General features: G+C 38.9%; 1 protein-coding gene and 1 long non-coding RNA gene across 2 annotated transcripts in view; one reads left to right on the top strand and one right to left on the bottom strand.

The window, feature by feature from the left end:
- LOC309507863 overlaps positions 1 to 8,834 on the bottom strand; it is a 469,488-nt gene extending 460,654 nt beyond the window's left edge. Inside the window, exon 1 of the long non-coding RNA XR_014209257.1 lies at positions 8,703 to 8,834. This is a non-coding gene — a long non-coding RNA (uncharacterized lncRNA). The remainder of the gene's footprint in view (positions 1 to 8,702) is intronic.
- prx (periaxin) lies at positions 150 to 27,221 on the top strand. The gene is made up of 11 exons (XM_082182127.1): positions 150 to 264; positions 10,216 to 10,269; positions 10,368 to 10,475; positions 10,574 to 10,699; positions 10,870 to 11,026; positions 11,235 to 11,428; positions 11,550 to 15,933; positions 16,300 to 16,833; positions 17,383 to 18,480; positions 19,030 to 20,874; positions 21,424 to 27,221. Exons 4-11 carry the CDS (start codon positions 10,664 to 10,666, stop codon positions 26,262 to 26,264), a joined length of 13,089 nt encoding a protein of 4,362 aa, XP_082038253.1. The 5' UTR covers positions 150 to 264; positions 10,216 to 10,269; positions 10,368 to 10,475; positions 10,574 to 10,663; the 3' UTR covers positions 26,265 to 27,221.
- Positions 27,222 to 27,901: the final 680 nt, after the last annotated feature.

Raw genomic sequence — 27,901 nt, forward strand, 5'->3', positions numbered from 1 at the left:
ATATTCTTTTTGTGTTGTGATAGTAAACTGTTTGTGTCCGTATTGAGACGCTCCTCAAGCCCACTCTCTCACCCTCTGCGTATGGGGCATCCCACTGGCTTTATCCAATTGGCTTGCTGACCGCCTCCCCTGTCAGAGGCCATAATAATACTGGTAATGTCGTGCGTGTCAGTCAGAGAATACGCTGGCTGAGAGAAGGGGGAGACAGAGAGAGTTTGTTACTGAGGGAATAATTGATTCTGCACAAGGAAACACTCAATAAAGGTAATATGACTTGTGTTGGGTTGGGTTGGGTTGGGTTGGGTTGGGTTGTGTTGGGTTGGGTTGGGTTGTGTTGGGTTGGGTTGTGTTGTGTTGTGTTGTGTTGGGTGGCATTGCTGCGTGGACAAGACTCTCAGATTGACATGGAAACTTGAGTACAGCTAAATATGAATATGGGTAGGAGTGACTTGGTGATTGGAGTATTTGCACAAATCTGGAGAATTTATTTTTATTTTTTTAACTGTTTTTGGTGCTTTCATTGATTTTGGCTGCTGTGCATTTCTTTCATGTGTGCAAATCAAGTTATTAGACGTTCATAATAGAAGAAACTCTGAATGCTGATAATGATTTTAAACTGCAGATCAGATAAAGCTAACCTGAGTGTCCTAAGGTTCCTCATGTTTGCTGAAGGCACTGAAATGTTGAGTTGTGTGAGTGTGTGTGTGTGTGTGTGTGTGTGTGTGTGTGTGTGTGTGTGTGTGTGTGTGTGTGTGTGTGTGTGTGTGTGTGTGTGTGTGTGTGTGTGTGTGTGTGTGTGTGTGTGTGTGTGTGTGTGTGTGTGTGTGTGTGTGTGTGTGTGTGTGTGTGTGTGTGTGTGTGTGTGTGTGTGTGTGTGTGTGTGTGTGTGTGTGTGTGTGTGTGTGTGTGTGTGAGTGTGTGTGTGTGTGTGTGCCTCCTGTATTAGTCTTACACGGTTGCGACAGCTGAGGCTCTGGTCATAAGATCGGTCTCACGGTAGTGTGTGGAGTTCATGGCCCAACACACATGCCATAGTTAAGATTGCAGCATGTCATGAAATACAGTGAGAGTTAAGGACAAGACCCTTCCTAGAGGATCATATTCATCAAGAACCAAGATTTTAAAATGCAGACAGTAATTTCATAATGACTTCTATTGTCTTTGAAATATGCCGAACGTACTGACAAGCATATGGTAAACCAAAATATAGCCTACTTTAATGTCATTTCTGTCATGTTTTTAAAAAATATTACTATGTAATTAAACATTTGTTATGATGATATTGTAAATTCATACATTTAAAATATATTAACTTTATATTAATATTAAATAACCAGTAAAACTTTTAATTTGACATTATTACAAAGTGCATTCAGTAACTTTATTTTACTGTCCTTGTTACATGCTACATGTATAGTAATAACAGTAAATTATGCATAATTACATGCAACTAACTCTAAACCAAACCCTAATTCTAACCTTTAAGTGCATTAATTGGTATTACTTCTAAGTACTTAATTGAACAATGACACTGTAACAAGGACACCATAAAATTAAAATTAAAATTAAAATTAAATAAAAAGTACAGTCACAGTCAAAAAAGGAAAAAAAGAAAAGAAACAAGGACTTTAAAATAGAGTAAATATATATATATATATATATATATATATATATTTATATATATATTTTTATTTTTTATTTTAAGTGTACTTAAGTGTTAAGAAACGTCATGAAAGTGTACTCTCGTTCCCTTCTTACTTCATTAATATTATATTAGGCACAATTTTATCAGTACAATTAAGCACACTTCTGTTTCAGGGGAATCTCTGCGCTGAATGACTTGCAGACTCTGTCAGCGATGTTTGATATGTTTTGATGCTTCATGTGTATCACTGGAAGAGCGAGCACATATCCATCTCCTCCCAACACAAGTATGGGAATAATGTCTGTGTGTGTGATACCAGTGCCATTCCTGCCACGTTTCAGGAGTCAGATGTGTTAATGGGACACCGGTGCACTGAGGAGCGAGTCGGGGTACGGGGGGGGGGGGGGGGTTGGCGATGTCGCTATAGATAGGCTGTGATGCCGCTGAAATATGCAGACTCTTTCACGCGAGTCAGATTCTGTTTGGAAGAGGAACAACCACATGCTGTTGGAGTGGGGGGTTCGATCTTCAGCTGGCTGGCAGGAGCCGCCACTGGCATGTCACGTGACCATACAAAAGAACATAATCATATCAACAGATGCATTTCAAATGAGCTAGAGAGGAAGGAACACAAAAACTGTTTTAAAAAATAAATGGTTTCTGAACCTTGCCAAGGCAGACTGCCAGCCGAACACTGACAGGTCACGTGACCTGCTGAAGGCCAGCTGAAGATTGAAACCCTACTGTGCTGTTGTTCAGGCTGATGCTGCTGTTGTGGATGAGATGATGTAACCTTCACTAATTTTGTCCATTATATAGGCTACCACATTGCCAAAAAGTATTGCAGAAAGTGTCCAAATACTTTTTATATCTTTATCTTTTAAAACCTAACAACTGTGTGTGTGTGTGTGTGTGTGTGTGTGTGTGTGTGTGTGTGTGTGTGTGTGTGTGTGTGTGTGTGTGTGTGTGTGTGTGTGTGTGTGTGTGTGTGTGTGTGTGTGTGTGTGTGTGTGAGTGAGAGAGAGAGAGAGAGAGAGAGAGAGAGAGAGAGAGAGAGAGAGAGAGAGAGAGAGAGAGAGGAGAGAGAGAGAGAGAGAGAGAGAGAGAGAGAGAGAGATTGCGCTTGAAAAGTATGTGTGTGAAATATTTTGCTTGAAAAGTGTGCCACCCACCACTTGGACTGATATTTTATTTTCCAATGCAATGACATTTGAAATATTCCAAGTGTGCAAATACTTTTTGGAGATGCTGTAAGTTAATACAGAAAATGTGCATGAAAGTGGATGAAATACTCTATATCATGCTATACCAACAGTAAAAAATTTCCTGGGAACTTTGGACTTTATATGGGTTTGTAGGTATAGTGTTTTCTAGAAAGTAAAATAATAATGCACCATCTTAAATGTACAAATAGCAAAATATTAGCAATATTCAGATTTTACGCAATTTTTTATTACATACTGACTAATTTATAAAGAGAATTAGTTTTTCTTTTCTTATTTGGTCAGAAATGAAAGCCCAAAGGGAATGTAATCATGCATTTCTGTAATAGCACTGATGTCACTCTGGGGTGTGTTTCCCGAAAGCATCGTTACTATTGATACCTAACGTTATCCGCAGTTCAACCAAGTCGGTGTTTCCCGAAACCATCGTTTGCTTGCAAACAGCATCAAGTTGTGTGTGGAACTACAGCTCTTAACCTGTGGTTAGAAGCAGAGTTCCTTGTTTTTATAACATGTGAACTTAATAAATCCTTATCTTGAGCAAATAAGCAAGCTGAAATTCAGTACAATCTATATCTTTTATTTTGAATATATACAGCAATTATGTCTTTTAGTTTGTCAGGAGATTTTAAGTGCCGTTTTTGAAGAGTGCGCATGTGCATGTGCCTACTATCTAGTAGGCTAGCCTATGACTGAATCTGGAAATAAAGCAAAATAACTGAGAAAAATGTATTTGAGAATTAGTCCTCAGATGCCATGTAAAAAATAAAATAAAAAATCTGGCATTAATTCGATCTCAAATAGATTCATTAAAATGACTCCACCACATGCATGATATCATTAACCAACGTGGTTGAACGACAAATCTGCGAAAATACGGTTTCGGGAAACAGTCGTGATTGATTTCCCAGCGATGCGTTGTACTATGGTAGATTAGATAAGCAGCGAGTTACGTCTTTGTGCAGGAAACGCATCCCTGCACTAACTACTAATTAACTTGTTTTTCTCTCAGATTTGGTGTTGGGTGTTATTTTATCTCAATAAATAGTTTCCTGTTTAAAGGGAGGCACTTCCTCCTTGGCTTTACACACCCTCGGGAGAGTCCAGTCCATCATGTGTGCCTCCCCTGAGGCCGGACGTACGTGCCGAGTGAAAATACTCTCAATACTGACTAATTGAGAATGGGATATTTTCCGCTTCATATTTTCCCCCCTTTTAGAAGCTACTTTTACCCACACAGATAACGAAAGATAGATTTATATTTGATAAATGTCAGTTTCTCATTTCCTTGAATCTGATTGGACAAAAATAGAGGACAAGTCACCAATATTTTTGCTATATTTTCCTGGGAGAGAGAGAGACTGTAATTGTTATATGAGTGCATTTATGCAATGTATTTACTTAACATTTAGGTGGACACAAACAAGACCTCCATGCTAATGCAAGTTTCAAAACTCTAATTTTGAGTCATTTCAATTTTGTGTCTGCATTAGGAATAATGTTTGTTTTTACAAAGGACTCTCACGTTTGCTTTTATAACGGACTCTCAGTTTTGCAAAATGCAAAATTAAACCACCAAAAGACAGAATTTTTCGAGGTGAACCTTTTTGCTCATGTATCAAATTATCAATCATAATCAAAACTCGTTTTCTGAGCATCCAAATTCAGTCTCGGATCTTTTCTGGGAATGTCAGCAATGCAGAAACAACCGCAACCATCGGTGACTTAAACCCTGTAGTTAACCTTGCTTCTCAGAAACACAAAAAGCTATTCAGATCTATAAATTAAGATATCTTTGTGAATCTTCTCAAAGTTTCACACAGTGTTTGGTTATTTTAGAGCATTGTATCTCAGGACACATACTTATCCTTGCGTCTTTGTTTGGATTAGAGATGGACAAATACACACGTTGGAAACTGTTGGCTTATGGCATTGGTCCAGTTGTTGTTCTTGTGCCATTATCAAGTGCCTATTCTCATACCAAATGATCTTGTGACTGTATTGAATCAACAGCGACAGAATTACACCCCTGTCCTCTGCTGTCCCTGTAAGTGGCAGGCATGTGTGTTCAATAGGACATAATAGAACAGAGGAGGTTGAGGCAGTCGGTTTGAATCAGATGTTAACTCAATTTGTATTAATTTCATTAATGTAGATAAAAAAAGGTACAATTATATACACTATCAGTCAAAAGTTTGGACACTCTTATTGTTTACTCATTGGTATTTATCTGACAAACTACAGCTACAAGTTTTATTTTACTATGCAAAAATAAAATGTATAGGAAAGACAAAATGCTCAAGGGAAAAACCATAGTATACGTTCTCTCTTGTTTTTGCATGTGTTCATAATGTCTTTGTCTGATAGCCTGGGCAAAACTTATGTCCACATTTGGCATGTAAATAAAACAGTTGGGTAAAACTTTAGTTTAGTGTCCAATTCTCACTATGAAATGGTTGCTTATTAGCATATTACTGAGATATTGGCTTTTTATTAGTACTTGTAAAGCACATATTAATGCCTTATTCTACATGACCATATTCTACATCCCTAATCCTACCCAATTCCTAAACGTAACAACTACCTTACTATCTATTAATACGCAGTAATTAGGAGTTTATTGAGGTTGTAGTTAATAGTTCGTTAATAGTGAGAATTGGACCCTAATCTAAAGTGTGACCAACAATTGACTCCAAGCTCAAATAATATACATAATACGCTCACAAAATATTTGAATAAAGGCTAAGATTTCCTAGGCTGGTGTAAACCCGTTTATGGGGGTTTCCGCCAGAACGGGTGAAGGTCTCTGCATTTTACTGTCTTTCCGCGTGGCAAAGTTTTATCGGACGCCATTTTATATCTGACTCAAATTTATCACGACCTCGAATTTAAGTTAGATTGCCACTTGGTTATTGGTCAATTATATAATAGTTTAGCAATACATTTGATTGTTCTATTTAACTCCTATATTTTATCCGTTCATATTAGGAAGCTATGTTGCTCAGAGGTCCTCACGCCTTGTTTAACACGGGTCTCACGATCACAAGCTCACCAGCTTCGGTCACCAAACAGAGGTAATGAGATCGGTCGCATTCACACTTACACAATCAAAGATACTTTGGAATTGCCCCTGTGATTGCATACACTTGAAATTAAAGTAACGTTTACTTCAGTAGAGGTATGGCCACTACTACAGATATAAGTCAACCGACTTTACTTGTCTTATAATAGCTTTGGATTGGCCATGCCGTGGTTTCCCACATACACTTATCTAAAGTAACATTAAATTAAAACAGAGGTAAGACACACACAGATTTAGGTTGGTCAAGCAGTATTTTTGCTGCCCTAAACGGAAATTCACTTCTTGTCTTTGCAAAACACGTACACTTGAATTAGTGCCGAATATTAGTCGTCACTAATCTGACACAAAACTTCCGGTAACATACGAATCCGTTTAATTTACTTGGGAAAACAATTTCAGAGTCAGTCAGAATAAAATCAAATGTAACAATTTGTTATGTCAGGTAAATGTATCATGGCAATTTCATAATCAGTTCAAAGATAATAAATACAAAACATCAAATGCTCTGGAATAAAGAGAGAAGATGCGAACCTGACATAATAAAATACATGATGCGAAGTGTTTTGCATACACTCAGCATCACGGGCTAATTTGAGTTACAAATCGCCCTGAGCCTTTTGTTGCATTTCTTTATATAGACAGAAACTTCTTTCACATGGAAACATTTGATAACAGTGGGAATTTGTATTCATAGTTTACACCTTTTTGGCAGGATGCCATTTGCCTGGAAGACGCCCCCTCCTCTGTGTGCGAGTTATCTCTAAACTCTTAAATACCTTATTACCTTTGGGTTTACTTCTTTAGGAATGAGACCTTTGTACCAGTCGCACTGAGACAATTCAAATGATACCAAACGTGTAATACTGTATGATAATTATTCACATTAAACCATATAGATTCTTGGGTGAATTTTGGTGATCATGAGAGAGAAGGAATGCGGGAAGAGGGAAAGAGATGTAGATTAGGATGATTCTGAGGTGAGACTTGCGTCTCGAATGGTGCACAAGAGTGAGTTCAAATGTTAATTTCCTTTGTTCTCTCAGAGAGTTGCCCTCTCTTCCAGTTTTTCCAGTCTTAGGTATCATTTTTGGCCACTACTGTAGAACAAAACATTTTCTTAAAAAAAATAAAAAAATCATGATAAATTAAATTTGGTGTGTTCTGAACTGGAAAGTCGCATTTTAATTTCCCTCTGTATCACTGTTCTCAACGTTACACATCAGTTCCCTAGACTAGAGAACAGTTGGTGCCATTAATCTATGTGTTAATGAGCTTTTCTTACATCCAGACAAACTTTTAACTTTCTCAGCTGCTTTCTCAAGTACTAAGTATTAATTATAAAACGGGAGCATTCGATAGCTGTGCATAAGTGCCGTTAGGTTTGGCTGAGGTGTACCTAGCTTGATTATTACTTGTACAGCAGCATTTGTAGGATTTCTAGTGTTAACAGCTCTGTATAAGAAGCACATGTAGGTCAGGCCCGCGTGTTTATATAAAGATCAGATATGTGCAGCACCATCCCAGTCTTCTGTCCCCTCCTCTGGACACATAGCATCACTAGGGAACAGCTGCCATTTTCACTCACAAACAGAAACACGCACAAATACACACACACACACACACACACACATCCATCGATTTTCAAAACTGCTTGTCCCGTAGGGTAGTGGGGTGTTAGGACGTTGGCAGGGAAACACTCTGGAATGATGGCCAGTCCATCGCAGGCACACAGACATGCATAAACAAATATTAATTTGCCTGATTTATGCAGTTCCTTTTAAAGGACACCTACTGTTTTTATTTTATAAAAATGACTGTAATAATGTATTTAAAAAACAACATGAGCAGTATAACATGAGTTACATTAATGGGGTTGTGGGACTAAATAAGACAAAAAACATTGGGAAGCACACAGCTGGTACAGCATGATAAAAGAACACCTGCTAACGCCATGTTACGTGTGCCTGTCTTGTGTAACAGGTTATTCAATGTGGGTGTCTGAGCACATTAGAAATTACCCACTCGCTGGTCTACAGATCTCTTAAGGTATGCACTCTTACGACAGAGACAGATACCAGACACCCCTGCCGAATGAGGAATGAGAACCATGCAGATTGAGAGAGGACACCAGGCCTACTAACCTGATGATCTTTTTTTAGTCTCAGAGATAACAACACAGTTGATATAGTGAGGGTTATGCTAGCCAACGCAGGAGACATTATGCATTAAGGTCTTGTAATATCATTGAAAGAGTTTGAAAATTGTTCAAGCTGATCACAGATAAATAAATTCTAAATAAATAGTCTATTTAAAAGTATGATAAAGTAGTCAAGTTTTAGTCAACTAACCCCCGGTTTCATAGACAAGGCTTAAAGCTACAATATGTAATTTCTTTTTCGCAGCTAGGGGTCGCTAACCTCTTACAATAACAGAGGTGTAGGTTGATGACGCAGTGAATAAGCGGAATCATAGAACTTGTCGTCATGCCGATGGATCTAATAATGTTTATGTATGAGTGAATACATTCATGTTTTATAACATGACTGTGGTTTGAAGCAGGGCGCGATTGCTAATAAGAGACCGATATCAGCGCCACACGTGAGTCCCTTATTCTAAAGGAACAATAACATTTAATTCTATCGAACTACACGCAAGTGCTGAATTACTACTCATATGGGTCAGTTTATTTGACAAATTAAACTTGTGAGGTAATGCAGCGCTGTTTCACTTGGTCTACACTATCACAGTAAACTGCATTTGATAGTTTGTTGGCTGTATGAGACTAGCAGTAAGCTAGATCAACATTAGAATAACATACTGATCATATTCTAACATTTCATCATGTTGAGCTATATAAGATTGATTTGTTTTATGTACATTTGCTCACCTGTTTAATAAAGTACATGCAAGAGCGGCGTCCCTATCAAGTCGTCAAGCTCGCTCAAGTCCAAGTTAGTCGCGGACGTGGAGCTCTCGGCATCCCGAAAACGCCGATATTGATCCTCGTTTTATTTCTCCTTTTGTCCGAAAGTCTGCTTGCCATGGTCCATAATGTTTGAACGAAACTACAGCGTGAGCGTGCCGCTAGACGTTACGCAGTTGTCCACATCTGTCGCCATGGTTACTATGGCAGTACGAGCGGAAACCAGGGATAAAGCGGATATTACGTCGTTGACAGGCAACAAGTTACAAGGGACGGGCACAATTTAAAATTGTGAATTTCTCTGAATTTACGTAAGCACACAATTGAAAGAAATATATAACACTGTGCAAGTGGTTTTTGGATATTTTGATTAAAAAGTCTTACATATTGTACCTTTAAGCTAGTCTCAGACTAAAATGCATGTTTGAGCTGTTTTAACTGAAGGCAACCTGCACTGACAAATCTTAAAATATGTCAGTGTCATTTTTTTGTCAAGATGCACATCAGTAATGTTTTTTCTAATGCATGGTTTTAAAAGCCACTAATTGATCGAAGGCCTAATCCTGGCTTAATCTAAGCCCTGTATGTGAAACCAGACCTTAGTGTCTGGGAATTTTAGTCTAGTTTTTGTCAATGAAAAAGTAGTCACATTTTCGTCATGCTATTTAATGGTTCAATTGAAAATCACAATTATTTTTCTCAAAATTATAATCAAGACTGTTGTCATCTGATAAATTTATTTCTACATTTATCAGAATTACTGTACTTTCAGCTATAAGCACAAATCAAGAGAATGTAAACTTGTATGCGTTGTTTATTTGAACTCTCTCTAGATTAACAAACTTCTCTCAAAAATTAAAACAGTAAAATTACAAATAGTAGGTTAATTCCAATAATTCGAAATTACAGTAATGTTTTTCTATTAAAACCAAAGCAAAAAGACTTTCTAAGAGTTGCGTAAGTGCTTTATTGAGCAACCACAATCGCAATTATAGTTGAGAGATGTTTGAATTTATTACAGTTCAGCTCTAATTGGAGGATTTAAAATCTTGACATCTGGCAACTGCAAACATGAAACCTCGTAAGAGAGGCTTGTTAAAAACAGTCCGTAATATTAACTACAATTAATCTTTTTTGGTCAATGATATTGCATGTTGATATGATCATGGCATGGAAAAAAAGTCATAGATATTGTTAATGAAATTAACACTCAATGTCCATCAGTAAATCAGCCGAATTGCATTACATAAATGTAAATGTATATTACAATAACTATAATACAGTTATCACAAAAAAGTCATTTTGACTGACAGCTCCTGACATAAACCTGCTCTAATTTCAGACTCTGACAGAGAGGACAGTCATGGGAATCCAGAAGCCAGAGATTCTCCCGTAGGTAGCCACTTACCAAACCATAACCACTTTAAAGTGAAAGAAGGAGGCTGTTTCATTTTATTGATCTTATCTCTGCCTTGTTTGCCACTTTACAATTAGGTAAAGAACAAAAGACGCTCTCCCCCCTCTGATAGACCTCCTTTTGGCCCTCATCTAAGTACACACCAGAGCATCTCTGCTGATGAACAGGACAGCCCAGAGCGAATTGTGAGTACTAAAAATATAATTCCAAGCTCTATGTGAGCCAGCCATGTGGAGATGTGGATTTCTAACCTCTCAATCTTAATTCCACATTCATTTCCCAGGTTCAGAAGGAAAAACTCCATGCAGAACTAAAACAAGTTTTGAGTCGGAAGAGAAGCCAGCTTAGAGACACTCAATCCACCCTCAGAGACATGGAGGAACCCCCCAACACAGACAATAAGAATGGGGTAAGAAAGAAAACACTGTTGTGGAATAAACACATATGAAAATATGAAAGTATACCACTCAAAGCATAATTAGTGTAATGTGAGACTAATAGCTTTTAGAAAATCTTAGAAACAATTACTTGTTTGACCCTCACCCTTCACCATTTTTACTTTGTAAATGTTATGAGCAGGCGGAAAAGGATAACCAGCTCGTGGAAGTGGTTGTTGAAACACAGGCTGAAGTTGGAGCGAGTGGGTACAGTGTGGTGGGTGGAGGGGAGCGTGGCATCTTTATCCAAGAGGTCTTGAGAGACTCCCCAGCAGCGAAGCACCTCAGCCTACAGAAAGGTACCCAGAGACTGTATTTTACATTACAAAGAGCTATGTCAAATACACTATAAAGACGAGACACATGGGAGAACCAACTTTAACCTCACAATCTTTAATGTGCAACATTTCCATGCTGAATACGGGTGTACTGAATTAATTTTGTTTCCTGATGTACTAAGAGAAATCATGCAAGGTATAAATAATTTTTGATGATGTGTTATTGCAGGAGATCAGCTGCTAAGTGCCAGGGTGTATTTTGATAACGTGAAATATGAGGACGCATTAAAAATTCTTCAGTGTGCAGAACCCTACAAAGTGTCCTTCTTTTTGAAGAGGACTGTGCCAGGAAGTGAAGTCAGCATACGTCCAGGTGCACAAAGTCTTGAGCTCAGAGGACCTAAGGCCAAGATGCAAAGAATGGTACATGCTGAAATATTGCTATACAATACATCCACAGTATTGCCCAAAGTGAATTCATGTTATTAAACCAAAGTAATTACACCAGTAGAAACTAGAAGGAATGATAACCTTTCTCTTGCAGAGCGTCAAAAGCGTGAAACCGTTCAAAGCCAAGAAAAGGAGAGGAGGAAGATTTGGATTGAAAAGACTGAAAGAGAACAAAAAAGCAAAAGCACGGGCAGAGCTGGACATTGAGGGCTCACCAGCCAAATCTGACCTCAGTCCAGTTGATGTTGAGTTTGTATTCCCAAAGTTCAAGATGAGGAAAGGTGGGAGGGCCACTGCAGATGTATCAGGACATCTGGAGGGTGGGATCGCTAGTAGCAAGAAGAAGAAGAAGATCATACTTCCAAAAATAAAAGCCACGGATGCTGCTGTCGGTGAAGGGAATGTCAATGTAGATGTTGCAACACATGAGGGAGAGGCCTCTGGAACAAAGATGAAGGTCAAGGTGAAAGGTCCAAAATTTGGAATGAATTTCCCCAAACTGAAAAAGTCAAAATTAGATGTACAATCTTCAAATGACAGCTTTGAGGTGAAGGGCCTAGAGGCCAAAATTAAGCCTCCGTCAGTAGAGTGCGATTTGAACATGCCTCAGGGCAAAGCTGAAACTAATGTTCCTAATCTTGAGGTTAGTGTTAAAGGAAAAGGACAGGGTCCTGAGATAAAAATGCCAAAGATGAATTTAGATGTCTCAGATACAAAGATGACAATCCCAAAGTTTAAAATGCCAAAGGTAAGACTTTCTTGTCATTCTGATGAAATTGATGGAGAGGCAAGTAAACAAATTGATACATATGAAAGTAAACTGAAAACGCCCAAGATTGACATCAAAGCACCAAATGTGGATTTAGACTTGAATCTCTCAAAAACTAAGGGCATGGCTGAATTCAAAGATGCTGAAAAAATCAACACGGCCAAACTTGACACATCATTACCAAAGCTTAACCTTGATGCAAAACTTGGAGATGACATTGATGGATCCATGGTCAAAGAGCATAGGATTTCTCTCCCCAAACTTGACATTGCAGTGCCCAAGATAGAGACATCAGACGTGGACATGGATCTTCCTACATTAGATGTGACATTACCAAAGATGGCTGCAAAAAACATTGATACTGAGAGGCATGCAAGTACTGGGGTAAAATATGAAGTGACAAATTTAGACATCTCTCTTCCAAAAATAACATCCCCTGAGGGTGAAATGATAGTTGTAGAACCTGAAGCAAAAACTGGAAAATTTCACAAGCCAAATATCATTATTTCATTACCAAAAGGTAAAGCAGAAGGAAAAGTGGAAGGTCATACTAAGAAAGGAGCAAAGGTTGACATTTCTTTACCAAAAGAAACATTAGATGGTGGTGCTGATATTGAGGGCCAGTTTGGAAAAGGGGGAAAGTTTAAAATGCCTAGTGTAGGCGTCTCCCTACCTAATGTGAAATTACCTGAGCACGCCATTACTGAGGGGCCTGAAATAAAAGCAGGAAAATTGAGTGAGCCATCAATTGAAATTTCACTTCCTAAAGGCAAAACAGAGGGAAATGTTGAGGTTGGAGAACCATCTGGGAAAGGAGGCAAATTCAAAATGCCACATCTAGATGCTTCACTTCCAAAAATGAAATTATCCACAGGTAAAATCAATACTGAGGATCCAGAGGTCAAAGGTGAGAAATTCCAAATGCCATCCGTTGATATAGCATTACCAAAAGGAAAAGTAAAGGCTGGTGTTGAGGTCGAGGGTCATTCTGGTAAAGCGGAAATGCCCAAAATTGATCAGAAAATGCCATTACTAGAGGGTAAAATCATTTCTGAAAGTCATGAAGTAAGCATTTCTGGAGTTGATATTTCATTTCCAAAAGGAAAACCACATGAACACATTAATCTTGAGGTTGAGCATGGAGATAAGTTTCAAATTCCTAAATTTGATATAAGTCTACCTAAACTTAAATCAGGAGAATGTGACATTGATGTTAAAAGACCCAATACCAAAGTTGGGAAGTTAAACATGCCAGAAATCGATATTTCATTGCCACATAAAAAAGATGAAAGAGATATTAATGTGGAACCCTCTGGTAAATGTGAAAGGGTTGATATCTCTCTGCCTGCAGTGAAAACGTCTGGTGAGATTTCCTTGCCAAAAATGAAGTCATCCCAGGGTGACATTAGTTTTGAAGGGCCTGACAGCAAAAGATTCAACATGCCATCCGTTGATGTATCATTTCCAAAAGTAACTGGCACTGGTGATGTTGATGTTGATGTCAAGAGACATTCTGGGAAAATAGGGAAGTTCGATATGCCAAAACTGGTTATTAACTTACCACAAATGAAATCAACAGACACTAAAATCAATATGGAAGTACCTGAAGTGAAAGGTGGAGATTTTCCAGATGTTGACATTTCTCTTCCACAAGGAAAAGTAAAGGGAGATGGCACCATCAAAAAGGGAGGAAAGTTTAAAATGCCCAAAATAGATCTTTCACTTCCGAGGATAAAATCCAAACCAGTACAAGTCAATGTTGAAGGACCTAAGTCAAAAGGAAGCACAGTTCACACACCTTCCATTGACATTTCTTTGCCTAAAGGTAAAGCTGAGACCGACATTGATATTAAAGGTAATTCTGGAACAGATATCAAATTTGAAATGCCAAAAATTGATAATTCACTGCCAAAAGTAAAAGTTCAAGAAGGAAAAATGAGAGCTGAAGCTCCTCAGATCCCTGGAGGAAAGTTAAATATCCCATCAATTGAAATGTCCTTTCCAAAAGGGAAGGTAAAAGGACACACTGACCTTGAAGGCAAAACGACAGGGGCAAGTAAAGGTGGAAAGGTTCACATGCCCTCTATAGATATCTCTCTGCCAGGAGGAGGAGTAGGAGGAGATGTAGATGTTGAAGGACAAATAGAAAAAGGAGGAAAATTTGAGATGGCTACAGTTGATGTTTCCTTGCCTAAATTAAAAGTACCAGGTGGTGAAATCGACATTGAAGGTCCTGATATCAAAGGTGGAAAGGTTCACATGCCCTCTATAGATATCTCTCTGCCAGGAGGAGGAGCAGGAGGAGATGTAGATGTTGAAGGACATGCAGGAAAAGGAGGAAAATTTGAAATGCCTACATTTGATGTGTCTTTGCCTAAATTAAAACCATCAGGAGGTGAAATTGACATTGGGGGTCCCAATATCAAAGGCGGAAAGGTTCACATGCCCTCTATAGATATCTCTCTGCCAGGAGGAGGAGCAGAAGGAGATGTAGATGTTGAAGGCCATAAAGGAAAGGGAAGAAAATTTGAAATGCCTAAATTTGATGTGTCTTTGCCTAAATTAAAAACATCAGGAGGTGAAATCAATGTTGAAGGTCCTGATGTCAAAGGTGGAAAGATTCACATGCCCTCTATAGATATCTCTCTGCCAGGAGGAGGAGCAAAAGGAGATGTAGATGTTGAAGGACATGCAGGAAAAGGAGGAAAATTTGAAATGCCTAAATTTGATGTGTCCTTGCCTAAATTAAAACCATCAGGAGGTGAAATCAATGTTGAAGGTCCTAATGTCAAAGGTGGAAAGATTCACATGCCCTCTATAGATATCTCTCTGCCAGGAGGAGGAGCAAAAGGAGATGTAGATGTTGAAGGACATGCAGGAAAAGGAGGAAAATTTGAAATGCCTACATTTGATGTGTCTTTGCCTAAATTAAAACCATCAGGAGGTGACATCAATGTTGAAGGTCCCGATATCAAAGGTGGAAAGGTTCACATGCCCTCTATAGATATCTCTCTACCAGGAGGAGGAGCAGAAGGAGATGTAGATGTTGAAGGACATGCAGGAAAAGGAAGAAAATTTGAAATGCCTAAATTTGATGTTTCCTTGCCTAAATTAAAACCATCAGGAGGTGAAATCAATGTTGAAGGTCCTGATGTCAAAGGTGGAAAGTTCCACATGCCCTCTATAGATATCTCTCTACCAAGAGGAGGAGCAGAAGGAGATGTAGATGTTGAAGGACATGCAGGAAAAGGAAGAAAATTTGAAATGCCTAAATTTGATGTTTCCTTGCCTAAATTAAAACCATCAGGAGGTGAAATCGACATTGAGGGTCCTGATATCAAAGGTGGAAAGTTTCACATGCCCTCTATAGATATCTCTCTGCCAAGAGGAGGAGCAGGAGGAGATGTAGATGTTGAAGGACATAAAGGAAAGGGAAGAAAATTTGAAATGCCTAAAGTTGATGTTTCCTTGCCTAAATTAAAACCATCAGGAGGTGAAATCAATGTTGAAGGTCCTGATGTCAAAGGTGGAAAGATTCACATGCCCTCTATAGATATATCTCTGCCAGGAGGAGGAGCAGGAGGAGATGTAGATGTTAAAGGACATGCAGGAAAAGGAGGAAAATTTGAAATGCCTAAATTCGACGTGTCTTTGCCTAAATTTAAACCATCAAGAGGTGAAATCGACATTGAGGGTCCTGATATCAAAGGTGGAAAGGTTCACATGCCCTCTATAGATATCTCTCTACCAAGAGGAGGAGCAGAAGGAGATGTAGATGTTGAAGGACATAAAGGAAAGGGAAGAAAATTTGAAATGCCTAAATTTGATGTGTCCTTGCCTAAATTAAAACCATCAGGAGGTGAAATCAATGTTGAAGGTCCCGATATCAAAGGTGGAAAGTTTCACATGCCCTCTATAGATATCTCTCTGCCAGGAGGAGGAGTAGGAGGAGATGTAGATGTTGAAGGACATGCAGGAAAAGGAAGGAAATTTGATATGCCTAAATTTGACGTGTCTTTGCCTAAATTTAAACCATCAGGAGGTGAAATCAACGTTGAAGGTCCTGATGTCAAAGGTGGAAAGTTTCACATGCCCTCTATAGATATCTCTCTGCCAGGAGGAGGAGCAAAAGGAGATGTAGATGTTGAAGGACATGCAGGAAAAGGAGGAAAATTTGAAATGCCTAAATTCGATGTGTCTTTGCCTAAATTAAAAACATCAGGAGGTGAAATCAATGTTGAAGGTCCTGATGTCAAAGGTGGAAAGATTCACATGCCCTCTATAGATATCTCTCTGCCAGGAGGAGGAGCAAAAGGAGATGTAGATGTTGAAGGACATGCAGGAAAAGGAGGAAAATTTGAAATGCCTAAAGTTGATTTTTCCTTGCCTAAATTTAAACCATCAGGAGGTGAAATCAATGTTAAAGGTCCTGATGTCAAAGGTGGAAAGATTCACATGCCCTCTATAGATATCTCTCTGCCAGGAGGAGGAGTAGGAGGAGATGTAGATGTTAAAGGACATGCAGGAAAAGGAGGAAAATTTGAAATGCCTGAATTCGATGTGTCTTTGCCTAAATTTAAACCATCAAGAGGTGAAATTGACATTGGGGGTCCCAATATCAAAGGCGGAAAGGTTCACATGCCCTCTATAGATATCTCTCTGCCAGGAGGAGGAGCAGAAGGAGATGTAGATGTTGAAGGCCATAAAGGAAAGGGAAGAAAATTTGAAATGCCTAAATTTGATGTGTCCTTGCCTAAATTAAAACCATCAGGAGGTGAAATCAATGTTGAAGGTCCTAATGTCAAAGGTGGAAAGATTCACATGCCCTCTATAGATATCTCTCTGCCAGGAGGAGGAGCAAAAGGAGATGTAGATGTTGAAGGACATGCAGGAAAAGGAGGAAAATTTGAAATGCCTAAATTTGACGTGTCTTTGCCTAAATTTAAACCATCAGTAGGTGAAATCAATGTTGAAGGTCCTGATGTCAAAGGTGGAAAGTTTCACATGCCCTCTATAGATATCTCTCTGCCAGGAGGAGGAGCAGGAGGAGATGTAGATGTTGAAGGACATGCAGGAAAAGGAGGAAAATTTGAAATGCCTAAATTTGACGTGTCCTTGCCTACATTTAAACCATCAGGAGATGAAATCAATGTTGAAGGTCCTGATGTCAAAGGTGGAAAGTTTCACATGCCCTCTATAGATATCTCTCTACCAAGAGGAGGAGCAGGAGGAGATGTAGATGTTGAAGGACATGCAGGAAAAGGAGGAAAATTTGAAATGCCTAAATTTGACGTGTCTTTGCCTAAATTTAAACCATCAGGAGGTGAAATCAATGTTGAAGGTCCTGATGTCAAAGGTGGAAAGTTTCACATGCCCTCTATAGATATCTCTCTGCCAGGAGGAGGAGCAAAAGGAGATGTAGATGTTGAAGGACATGCAGGAAAAGGAGGAAAATTTGAAATGCCTAAAGTTGATTTTTCCTTGCCTAAATTTAAACCATCAGGAGGTGAAATCAATGTTAAAGGTCCTGATGTCAAAGGTGGAAAGATTCACATGCCCTCTATAGATATCTCTCTGCCAGGAGGAGGAGTAGGAGGAGATGTAGATGTTAAAGGACATGCAGGAAAAGGAGGAAAATTTGAAATGCCTAAATTCGATGTGTCTTTGCCTAAATTTAAACCATCAAGAGGTGAAATTGACATTGAGGGTCCCAATATCAAAGGCGGAAAGGTTCACATGCCCTCTATAGATATCTCTCTGCCAGGAGGAGGAGCAAAAGGAGATGTAGATGTTGAAGGACATGCAGGAAAAGGAGGAAAATTTGAAATGCCTAAATTTGACGTGTCTTTGCCTAAATTTAAACCATCAGTAGGTGAAATCAATGTTGAAGGTCCTGATGTCAAAGGTGGAAAGTTTCACATGCCCTCTATAGATATCTCTCTGCCAGGAGGAGGAGCAAAAGGAGATGTAGATGTTGAAGGACATGCAGGAAAAGGAGGAAAATTTGAAATGCCTAAATTTGACGTGTCCTTGCCTACATTTAAACCATCAGGAGGTGAAATCAATGTTGAAGGTCCTGATGTCAAAGGTGGAAAGATTCACATGCCCTCTATAGATATCGCTCTGCCAGGAGGAGGAGCAAAAGGAGATGTAGATGTTGAAGGACATGCAGGAAAAGGAGGAAAATTTGAAATGCCTAAAGTTGATTTTTCCTTGCCTAAATTTAAACCATCAGGAGGTGAAATCAATGTTAAAGGTCCTGATGTCAAAGGCGGAAAGGTTCACATGCCCTCTATAGATATCTCTCTGCCAGGAGGAGGAGCAGAAGGAGATGTAGATGTTGAAGGCCATAAAGGAAAGGGAAGAAAATTTGAAATGCCTAAATTGGATGTGTCCTTGCCTAAATTAAAACCATCAGGAGGTGAAATCAATGTTGAAGGTCCTAATGTCAAAGGTGGAAAGATTCACATGCCCTCTATAGATATCTCTCTGCCAGGAGGAGGAGCAAAAGGAGATGTAGATGTTGAAGGACATGCAGGAAAAGGAGGAAAATTTGAAATGCCTAAATTTGACGTGTCTTTGCCTAAATTTAAACCATCAGTAGGTGAAATCAATGTTGAAGGTCCTGATGTCAAAGGTGGAAAGTTTCACATGCCCTCTATAGATATCTCTCTGCCAGGAGGAGGAGCAAAAGGAGATGTAGATGTTGAAGGACATGCAGGAAAAGGAGGAAAATTTGAAATGCCTAAATTTGACGTGTCCTTGCCTACATTTAAACCATCAGGAGGTGAAATCAATGTTGAAGGTCCTGATGTCAAAGGTGGAAAGATTCACATGCCCTCTATAGATATCGCTCTGCCAGGAGGAGGAGCAAAAGGAGATGTAGATGTTGAAGGACATGCAGGAAAAGGAGGAAAATTTGAAATGCCTAAAGTTGATTTTTCCTTGCCTAAATTTAAACCATCAGGAGGTGAAATCAATGTTAAAGGTCCTGATGTCAAAGGCGGAAAGGTTCACATGCCCTCTATAGATATCTCTCTGCCAGGAGGAGGAGCAGAAGGAGATGTAGATGTTGAAGGCCATAAAGGAAAGGGAAGAAAATTTGAAATGCCTAAATTGGATGTGTCCTTGCCTAAATTAAAACCATCAGGAGGTGAAATCAATGTTGAAGGTCCTAATGTCAAAGGTGGAAAGATTCACATGCCCTCTATAGATATCTCTCTGCCAGGAGGAGGAGCAAAAGGAGATGTAGATGTTGAAGGACATGCAGGAAAAGGAGGAAAATTTGAAATGCCTAAATTTGACGTGTCTTTGCCTAAATTTAAACCATCAGTAGGTGAAATCAATGTTGAAGGTCCTGATGTCAAAGGTGGAAAGTTTCACATGCCCTCTATAGATATCTCTCTGCCAGGAGGAGGAGCAGGAGGAGATGTAGATGTTGAAGGACATGCAGGAAAAGGAGGAAAATTTGAAATGCCTAAATTTGACGTGTCCTTGCCTACATTTAAACCATCAGGAGGTGAAATCAATGTTGAAGGTCCTGATGTCAAAGGTGGAAAGTTTCACATGCCCTCTATAGATATCTCTCTACCAAGAGGAGGAGCAGGAGGAGATGTAGATGTTGAAGGACATGCAGGAAAAGGAGGAAAATTTGAAATGCCTAAATTTGACGTGTCTTTGCCTAAATTTAAACCATCAGGAGGTGAAATCAATGTTGAAGGTCCTGATGTCAAAGGTGGAAAGTTTCACATGCCCTCTATAGATATCTCTCTGCCAGGAGGAGGAGCAAAAGGAGATGTAGATGTTGAAGGACATGCAGGAAAAGGAGGAAAATTTGAAATGCCTAAAGTTGATTTTTCCTTGCCTAAATTTAAACCATCAGGAGGTGAAATCAATGTTAAAGGTCCTGATGTCAAAGGTGGAAAGATTCACATGCCCTCTATAGATATCTCTCTGCCAGGAGGAGGAGTAGGAGGAGATGTAGATGTTAAAGGACATGCAGGAAAAGGAGGAAAATTTGAAATGCCTAAATTCGATGTGTCTTTGCCTAAATTTAAACCATCAAGAGGTGAAATTGACATTGAGGGTCCCAATATCAAAGGCGGAAAGGTTCACATGCCCTCTATAGATATCTCTCTGCCAGGAGGAGGAGCAGAAGGAGATGTAGATGTTGAAGGCCATAAAGGAAAGGGAAGAAAATTTGAAATGCCTAAATTTGATGTGTCCTTGCCTAAATTAAAACCATCAGGTGGTGAAATCGACATTGAGGGTCCTGATATCAAAGGTGGAAAGTTTCACATGCCCTCTATAGATATCTCTTTGCCAGGAGGAGGAGCAAAAGGAGATGTAGATGTTGAAGGACATGCAGGAAAAGGAGGAAAATTTGAAATGCCTAAATTTGACGTGTCTTTGCCTAAATTTAAACCATCAGTAGGTGAAATCAATGTTGAAGGTCCTGATGTCAAAGGTGAAAAGTTGCACATGCCCTCTATAGATATCTCTCTGCCAGGAGGAGGAGCAAAAGGAGATGTACATGTTGAAGGACATGCAGGAAAAGGAGGAAAATTTGAAATGCCTAAATTTGACGTGTCTTTGCCTAAATTTAAACCATCAGGAGGTGAAATCAATGTTGAAGGTCCTGATGTCAAAGGTGGAAAGTTTCACATGCCCTCTATAGATATCTCTCTGCCAGGAGGAGGAGCAAAAGGAGATGTAGATGTTGAAGGACATGCAGGAAAAGGAGGAACATTTGAAATACCTAAATTCGATGTGTCTTTGCCTAAATTAAAAACATCAGGAGGTGAAATCAATGTTGAAGGTCCTGATGTCAAAGGTGGAAAGTTTCACATGCCCTCTATAGATATCTCTCTGCCAGGAGGAGGAGCAAAAGGAGATGTAGATGTTAAAGGACATGCAGGAAAAGGAGGAAAATTTGAAATGCCTAAATTCGATGTGTCTTTGCCTAAATTTAAACCATCAAGAGGTGAAATCGACATTGAGGGTCCTGATATCAAAGGTGGAAAGGTTCACATGCCCTCTATAGATATCTCTCTACCAAGAGGAGGCGCAGGAGGATATGTAGATGTTGAAGGACATGCAGGAAAAGGAGGAAAATTTGAAATGCCTAAATTTGATGTGTCCTTGCCTAAATTAAAACCATCAGGAGGTGAAATCAATGTTGAAGGTCCCGATATCAAAGGTGGAAAGTTTCACATGCCCTCTATAGATATCTCTCTACCAGGAGGAGGAGCAGGAGGAGATGTAGATGTTGAAGGACATAAAGGAAAGGGAAGAACATTTGAAATGCCTAAATTTGATGTGTCCTTGCCTACATTTAAACCATCAGGAGGTGAAATTGGCATTGAGGGTCCCGATATCAAAGGTAGGAAGTTTCACATGCCTTCTATAGATATCTCTCTACCAAGAGGAGGAGCAGGAGGAGATGTAGATGTTGAAGGACATGCAGGAAAAGGAGGAAAATTTGAAATGCCTAAATTTGATGTGTCCTTGCCTAAATTAAAACCATCAGGAGGTGAAATCAATGTTGAAGGTCCCGATGTCAAAGGTGGAAAGGTTCACATGCCCTCTATTGATATCTCTCTGCCAGGAGGAGGAGTAGGAGGAGATATAGATGTTGAAGGACATGCAGGAAAGGGAAGAAAATTTGAAATGCCTAAATTTGATGTGTCCTTGCCTACATTTAAACCATCAGGAGGTGAAATTGACATTGAGGGTCCCGATATCAAAGGTGGAAAGTTTCACATTCCTTCTATAGATATCTCTCTGCCAAGAGGAGGAGCAGGAGGAGATGTAGATGTTGAAGAACATGCAGGAAAAGGAGGAAAAATTGAAATGCCTAAATTTGATGTGTCCTTGCCTAAATTAAAACCATCAGGAGGTGAAATCAATGTTGAAGGTCCTGATGTCAAAGGTGGAAAGATTCACATGCCCTCTATAGATATATCTCTGCCAGGAGGAGGAGGAGGAGGAGATATAGATGTTGAAGGACATAAAGGAAAGGGAAGAAAATTTGAAATGCCTAAATTTGATGTGTCCTTGCCTACATTTAAACCGTCAGGAGGTGAAATTGGCATTGAGGGTCCCGATATCAAAGGTGGAAAGTTTCACATGCCTTCTATAGATATCTCTCTGCCAAGAGGAGGAGCAGGAGGAGATGTAGATGTTGAAGGACATGCAGGAAAAGGAGGAAAATTTGAAATGCCTAAATTTGATGTGTCCTTGCCTAAATTAAAACCATCAGGAGGTGAAATCAATGTTGAAGGTCCTGATGTCAAAGGTGGAAAGATTCACATGCCCTCTATAGATATCTCTCTACCAAGAGGAGGAGCAGGAGGGGGTGTAGATGTTGAAGGACATGCAGGAAAAGGAGGAAAATTTGAAATGCCTAAATTTGATGTGTCCTTGCCTAAATTAAAACCATCAGGAGGTGAAATCAATGTTGAAGGTCCTGATGTCAAAGGTGGAAAGTTTCACATGCCCTCTATAGATATCTCTCTGCCAGGAGGAGGAGCAGGAGGAGATGTAGATGTTGAAGGACATGCAGGAAAGGGAATAAAATTTGAAATGCCTAAAGTTGATGTTTCCTTGCCTAAATTAAAACCATCAGGAGGTGAAATCAATGTTGAAGGTCCTGATGTCAAAGGTGGAAAGTTTCACATGCCCTCTATAGATATCTCTCTTCCAGGAGCCACAGATTCTAATGCTAAGACCAAAGCAACTACTGGTGCCAAAATTAGTGACTCAAATGTACCTGAGGCCACTTTAAGTGGTAACATCAAGCTGCCAACTGTGAAAATACCAACTGTCGACATATCTGCTCCTAAAGTTGACCTGGACTTTACTCTTCCAAAGGCAAAGGGGCGTGATAGAGACAATATTGAACTTCTCAAGGCGGAGGGTGGAAGACCATCATCCGGGGCAAGTTTTGATATTCCAGACGTCTCTGTAAAAATGCCCAAAATTTCACTCCCTAAGTTTGGCAGAAAATTGAAAAGTGGAGACAAACTAGAACTAGAGAGTCCTGGCTTATCTATAGGCTTGGACATAGAAAAAACATCACCATCCGTGGAAACTGGAGCCAAAATGAATAAGTCCAAAATCAAAATGCCATCCATTGGAACATCTAAACAGCATATTGAAATAACTGGTCCTGAAGCTGAAATGAAGATAAAGGCAGACGCTGGAGAAATTACAAAACCAGACATCAGAGTGGAGGGTCCTGATGACAAGGTCAGATACAAGCTCAAATTCCCCAAATTCAAGACAACTACCCCAAAAGCAAAGCTCAAAGATGTAGAACTGGATATGCCTGCAATGGATAACAAAGGAAAGGTCAAAATACCAGCAGTTGAGATATCATTGCCAACAGCAAATATTCCAGAATGTGAGGTATTGCTTCCAAAAACTGAGGTTGATGTATCTGAAGCAGATATCAGAGGTTATGAGGGCAGTTTAAAAATTCCTAAGATGCCAACTATTGGCATCTCAGTTCCAAAAGTTGATTTAGATGTTTCCTTGCCTCGGGTAAAACATAAACCAGAAGACTCAAAATCTTCTGACTTAAACATCGATAGTAATAGAGGTATGGTAAATTTCCCCCATGTTAAAATCCCCAAAGTAGACCTTTCACTTCCACATGGAAAAACAGGTGACACAGGTATCCATGAGGTGGAGATTGGAAAGAGGGGTAAATTAAGAATGCCAGAAGTGGAAATATCATTACCTCATGTGAAAAATGACACATCTAACGCTGACATTGAAATTAAAGGTGAAACAATTTCAGTGCCTAATGTTGATATATCTTTGCCTCATGGAAAAACAAAAGAAACTGATTATCCTGATTCAGAATTTGGAGGTAAAGGAAGTAAATTAAAAATGCCAGACATCACAGTGCCTAAGATAGATTTATCGCTACCTCGTGGAAGCAAAGGAGAAAGTCATGCACCAGATTCAGAACTAGAAGGTGGAAAATTAAAGATGCCAACAGTGGATATATCCCTTCCTAAAATAAAATCGAAAGACGTTGCTCCAGAACTTCAGCCTGGTGAAGGAAAAGGTAAAGTCACGATCCCTGGAATTAAACTACCAACAGTTGATATCTCATTACCTCATGGTAAAATAGAAGACATTGATACTCTTGAACTGGGAGCGTGTGGCAAAGAAGGGAAATTCAAATCGCCTAATATCAAAATTCCAAAGGTTGATATATCATTAGAAGGACAACAAGAGAATACAGAAAAAACAGAGGTCAGAAAACAAGGTGGCAACTTTCAATTACCAAAAATAACAATGCCTAAAGTGGATTTATCATTACCCTATGGCAAAACAGGCGACACTGAGGCTTCAGGATCTGTGGAAGTAAAAGGTGGACAACATAAAATGCCTGATATTAAGAAACCACAGATAAACATATCATTACTAAAAGGTAAAACTGGAGAGTTTGATACTAAAGAAGTAGAATCTGGAGGAGGGGGTGGAAAATTCACTATGTCAAATGTTAAAATCCCCAAAGTAGATATAGTAATGTCAAGTGATGCAGACATGTCAGTTCCTTCTACTGATGCAGGCCTGAAAGATGCACATAAAGAGGGTAAAAAGATGAGGATGCCAACTACACATATAGAGGGACCTAATTTGGATCTAGAGTTGGATCTTGGCTTATCGAAAAAAGGAAAAAAGAATAAAAAGAATAAAAAGAAGACTGAACTTCCAGAAATTGATCTTAGCTCCACTGCACCAAAAGAAAAAATAAAAGGGCCAAAAGTTAAAGGTTCAAAATTTAATATTGGAATGCCAAAAGTAAAAGTATCTGGATTAGAAACTGACATAACCAAGCCTGGAAAAAAGGACGCTACATTTATAAAAGGAGGAACTGATGCAAACTTGACAGCTGATTTACCAGCACCAAAGATTCACGAACTTGACTTTGACATTGAGACTGCCCAAGTTGACACTAATCACTCTGAAGAAGATAAAAAGCAGACGGGTAAAGTCAAAATTCCAAAGTTTGGGATCCCTCTGCCATCTTTAAGTTCACCTGAAGTTAACATCACATCATCTCAAGTAAAAGGTCACTCTATAAACGTAGACTCTGAGGTAGAGTATGAGGGCCCACGTATGCCAAAGGTAACAAAAGCTGTATTTGTTATGGTGAATCCACAAACAGAGAGCGCTGCTAGTGTAGGTGGTGAAGCAAGTGCAGAAATTGGAGATGAGAAGCTCATGCTGCCAAAGATAAAAATGAAGTCGAGTTCTGGCAAGTCTCGATCAAATGAAAAGGGGAATGCAGTAAATTTGGAACAGGAGGTTGAAACTGAAGGAAAGTCAAAAACTGGTAAGCTTAAATTGCCCAAAGTCACATTTTCATCTGGGCAGAGAGGATCATTTGATGTAACACCAAGTGGGTCTGATGATGGAACAAGTCTAAATAGTGACAAAGAGGAAAAAGCAATGTTTGGAAAGCTTAAATTGCCCAAATTGGAGTTTTTCTCACCCTACTCAAAAGAGACAGTCCAGGCAGAGGAAATGGAAACATGCATGACACGTCTCAGGAAGGAGACCTCGGGGGAAAGCAAAGAGAGCAAGGAGACAAAGACAATATCAGGCACAGTGAGAGAGACTGATACAATAGTATATTCAAAAGCAAGGACTGAAATGCTAGCAGAACGGGAGGGATCCGAGTCCCCAACAGCTACAGTATCATCTGCGTTTGTCTCCGTAAAGAAGAGTGAAGAAAGACAGGAAACAACATGTTTTAAAGTACCCAAGTTTACCCTTAGTCCCCATTCTACTGGCATCCTTCACATCACACCAGAAAGCTCTCCGAAAGGAAGCAAGTCCTCTCTTCATTGCTCTAGTGAGGAAGCCTCTGGAGGTTTCTATGTGAAAATGCCAAGCGTTGAATATTTGACCCATGAAATGTCCTCAGAGCATCTGATTACTAAAACAGAGGGAAGTCTTACTGTAGTGACTAAGACAACAAAGTATACAGAAACAAAAAGTAGCAGTTCGAAACAGTAAGCATCTCAGTTACAGAACAAGTTGGAAGTGAAATAATATATAGGCCATATTATTTTTTTTATATGTGGCAATTATTTCAGTATAATTTATTATTTTTATATATTTCTTTGTTTGCTTAAATAATAATAAGAAAAACACAACTTATGCATAATGAAAATGTTGCTACAAAAAGAGTATTATTAAATTACTGTAAACCTTATTTTCATGTTTTGTAACTTGCCCCTCTGTATGACACTTTGAATTGATATATCTGTAAAGATTTTTCTCTGATTAATCACATTTTGTTGCAGATAAGAAACATACAACATAGTCACAAATCTGTGTAAAACAGACGGATACAGATATTTAGACATATTACTTTTATTTTTGTTTTTGCTTATGCTTTTATTGTGCACTCTTATCACAGTATGCCATTTAAATTATAGAATTTTACAGCATTTTGGAAAAATTGCTTTGCTTTTTTGATGCCTGGTTTGTCTATGTGGTTTTTTTTTGGTTGTTGTTATGGAATTCTGTTTATTTTAGATACTATTAGAAATATATGTACTATTTTTACATATTTATATGCATGATCTGTACAGATAGGACTCTAAAAAAAGGAAGCCTGTGATGTTGAGTATTTTTGTGATACATATTTTTGTCATAAATTCAAACAATATAAAGTTTTTTTCCATCAGATTTTCTAAGGATTGTGATATGCTGTACCAGATTGCCTTTCTCTGTTTGAAAAAACTGAGTGTGAAAAAAAAAAAAATGCATTTCCTTTTTAAAATTAACTCTTGTGTTGCTGGATTTAGCCTACATGCTAGGAATATGAATATGCATATTATATTTAAGGCAGGTTTCAGTACTGAACTGCATGTTTGTAATGTGTTGATTTTCTGAAAGTCATTTACATGATGCTCATCTCCATCTAATGCAAAAATAGAATACTCAAATAAAATATTAACATTTTAATTAGTTTTACCTAATTATTTCCTGATCTTTTCATTTTTAATTTTCACATAATTACAGCAGCGACAAGTAGTGGTCCAATTATGAAACTGACATGGCAAGCAAAATTACAGCCAATATAAAAAGCAGACATAACATTGAGCTTTCCTCAAGATTGCAATATACAGTAACACAGGACACATGTAAAAAATGTTTTATGAATGATGAAATCTACTTCCAGATAGTGAAAGCATTAAAGGAACAATTTACTCAAAAATGTAATTACGGTCATTTACTAACCCTTGAGTCGTTCAAAACTCATAGCCTATTACCAGGGACGGACCGGGGCTAAAAAACAGCCCTGGACTTTCTCCCAAATAGGCCCATCATCCGGCCATTCGCCTCTAGCCGTGTGCGACAGACACTAGCCAGGATGTCCTGATACTATGCCACAATACTGTAGCCTATCAGACAAGCTATTCACAGCAAGTAACACCTCAAAACGATGATAATTGGGGTTGTGTTTATTAATGAAGCCTCAGCCTTCAAATAAAAACCAAAAAATGTACAATTGCCATAAAATACAAATAATGAAAAAAATGTCACTGGCTACAGAAACCCCAAATTACACAAACTTGTAATTATAAAACATATAGTTAGCCTACCAGGGTCCAACCTTTTTGTGTGCGAGGGCTACCTCAAGG

The sequence above is a fragment of the Leuciscus leuciscus genome (assembly GCF_965113295.1).
Source record: "Leuciscus leuciscus genome assembly, chromosome: 10".
Classification (NCBI taxonomy): domain Eukaryota; kingdom Metazoa; phylum Chordata; class Actinopteri; order Cypriniformes; family Leuciscidae; genus Leuciscus; species Leuciscus leuciscus.

Bases quoted from the DNA above. Each gene is read 5' to 3' on its own strand.
- prx (XM_082182127.1), top strand. From the start codon at position 10,664: ATGGAGGAACCCCCCAACACAGACAATAAGAATGGG. The intron at 11,027-11,234 runs GTACCCAGAGAC...GTGTTATTGCAG, and splicing joins GCACCTCAGCCTACAGAAAG to GAGATCAGCTGCTAAGTGCC. The intron at 18,481-19,029 runs GTCCTGATGTCA...TCAATGTTGAAG, and splicing joins AGGTGAAATCAATGTTAAAG to GTCCTGATGTCAAAGGTGGA.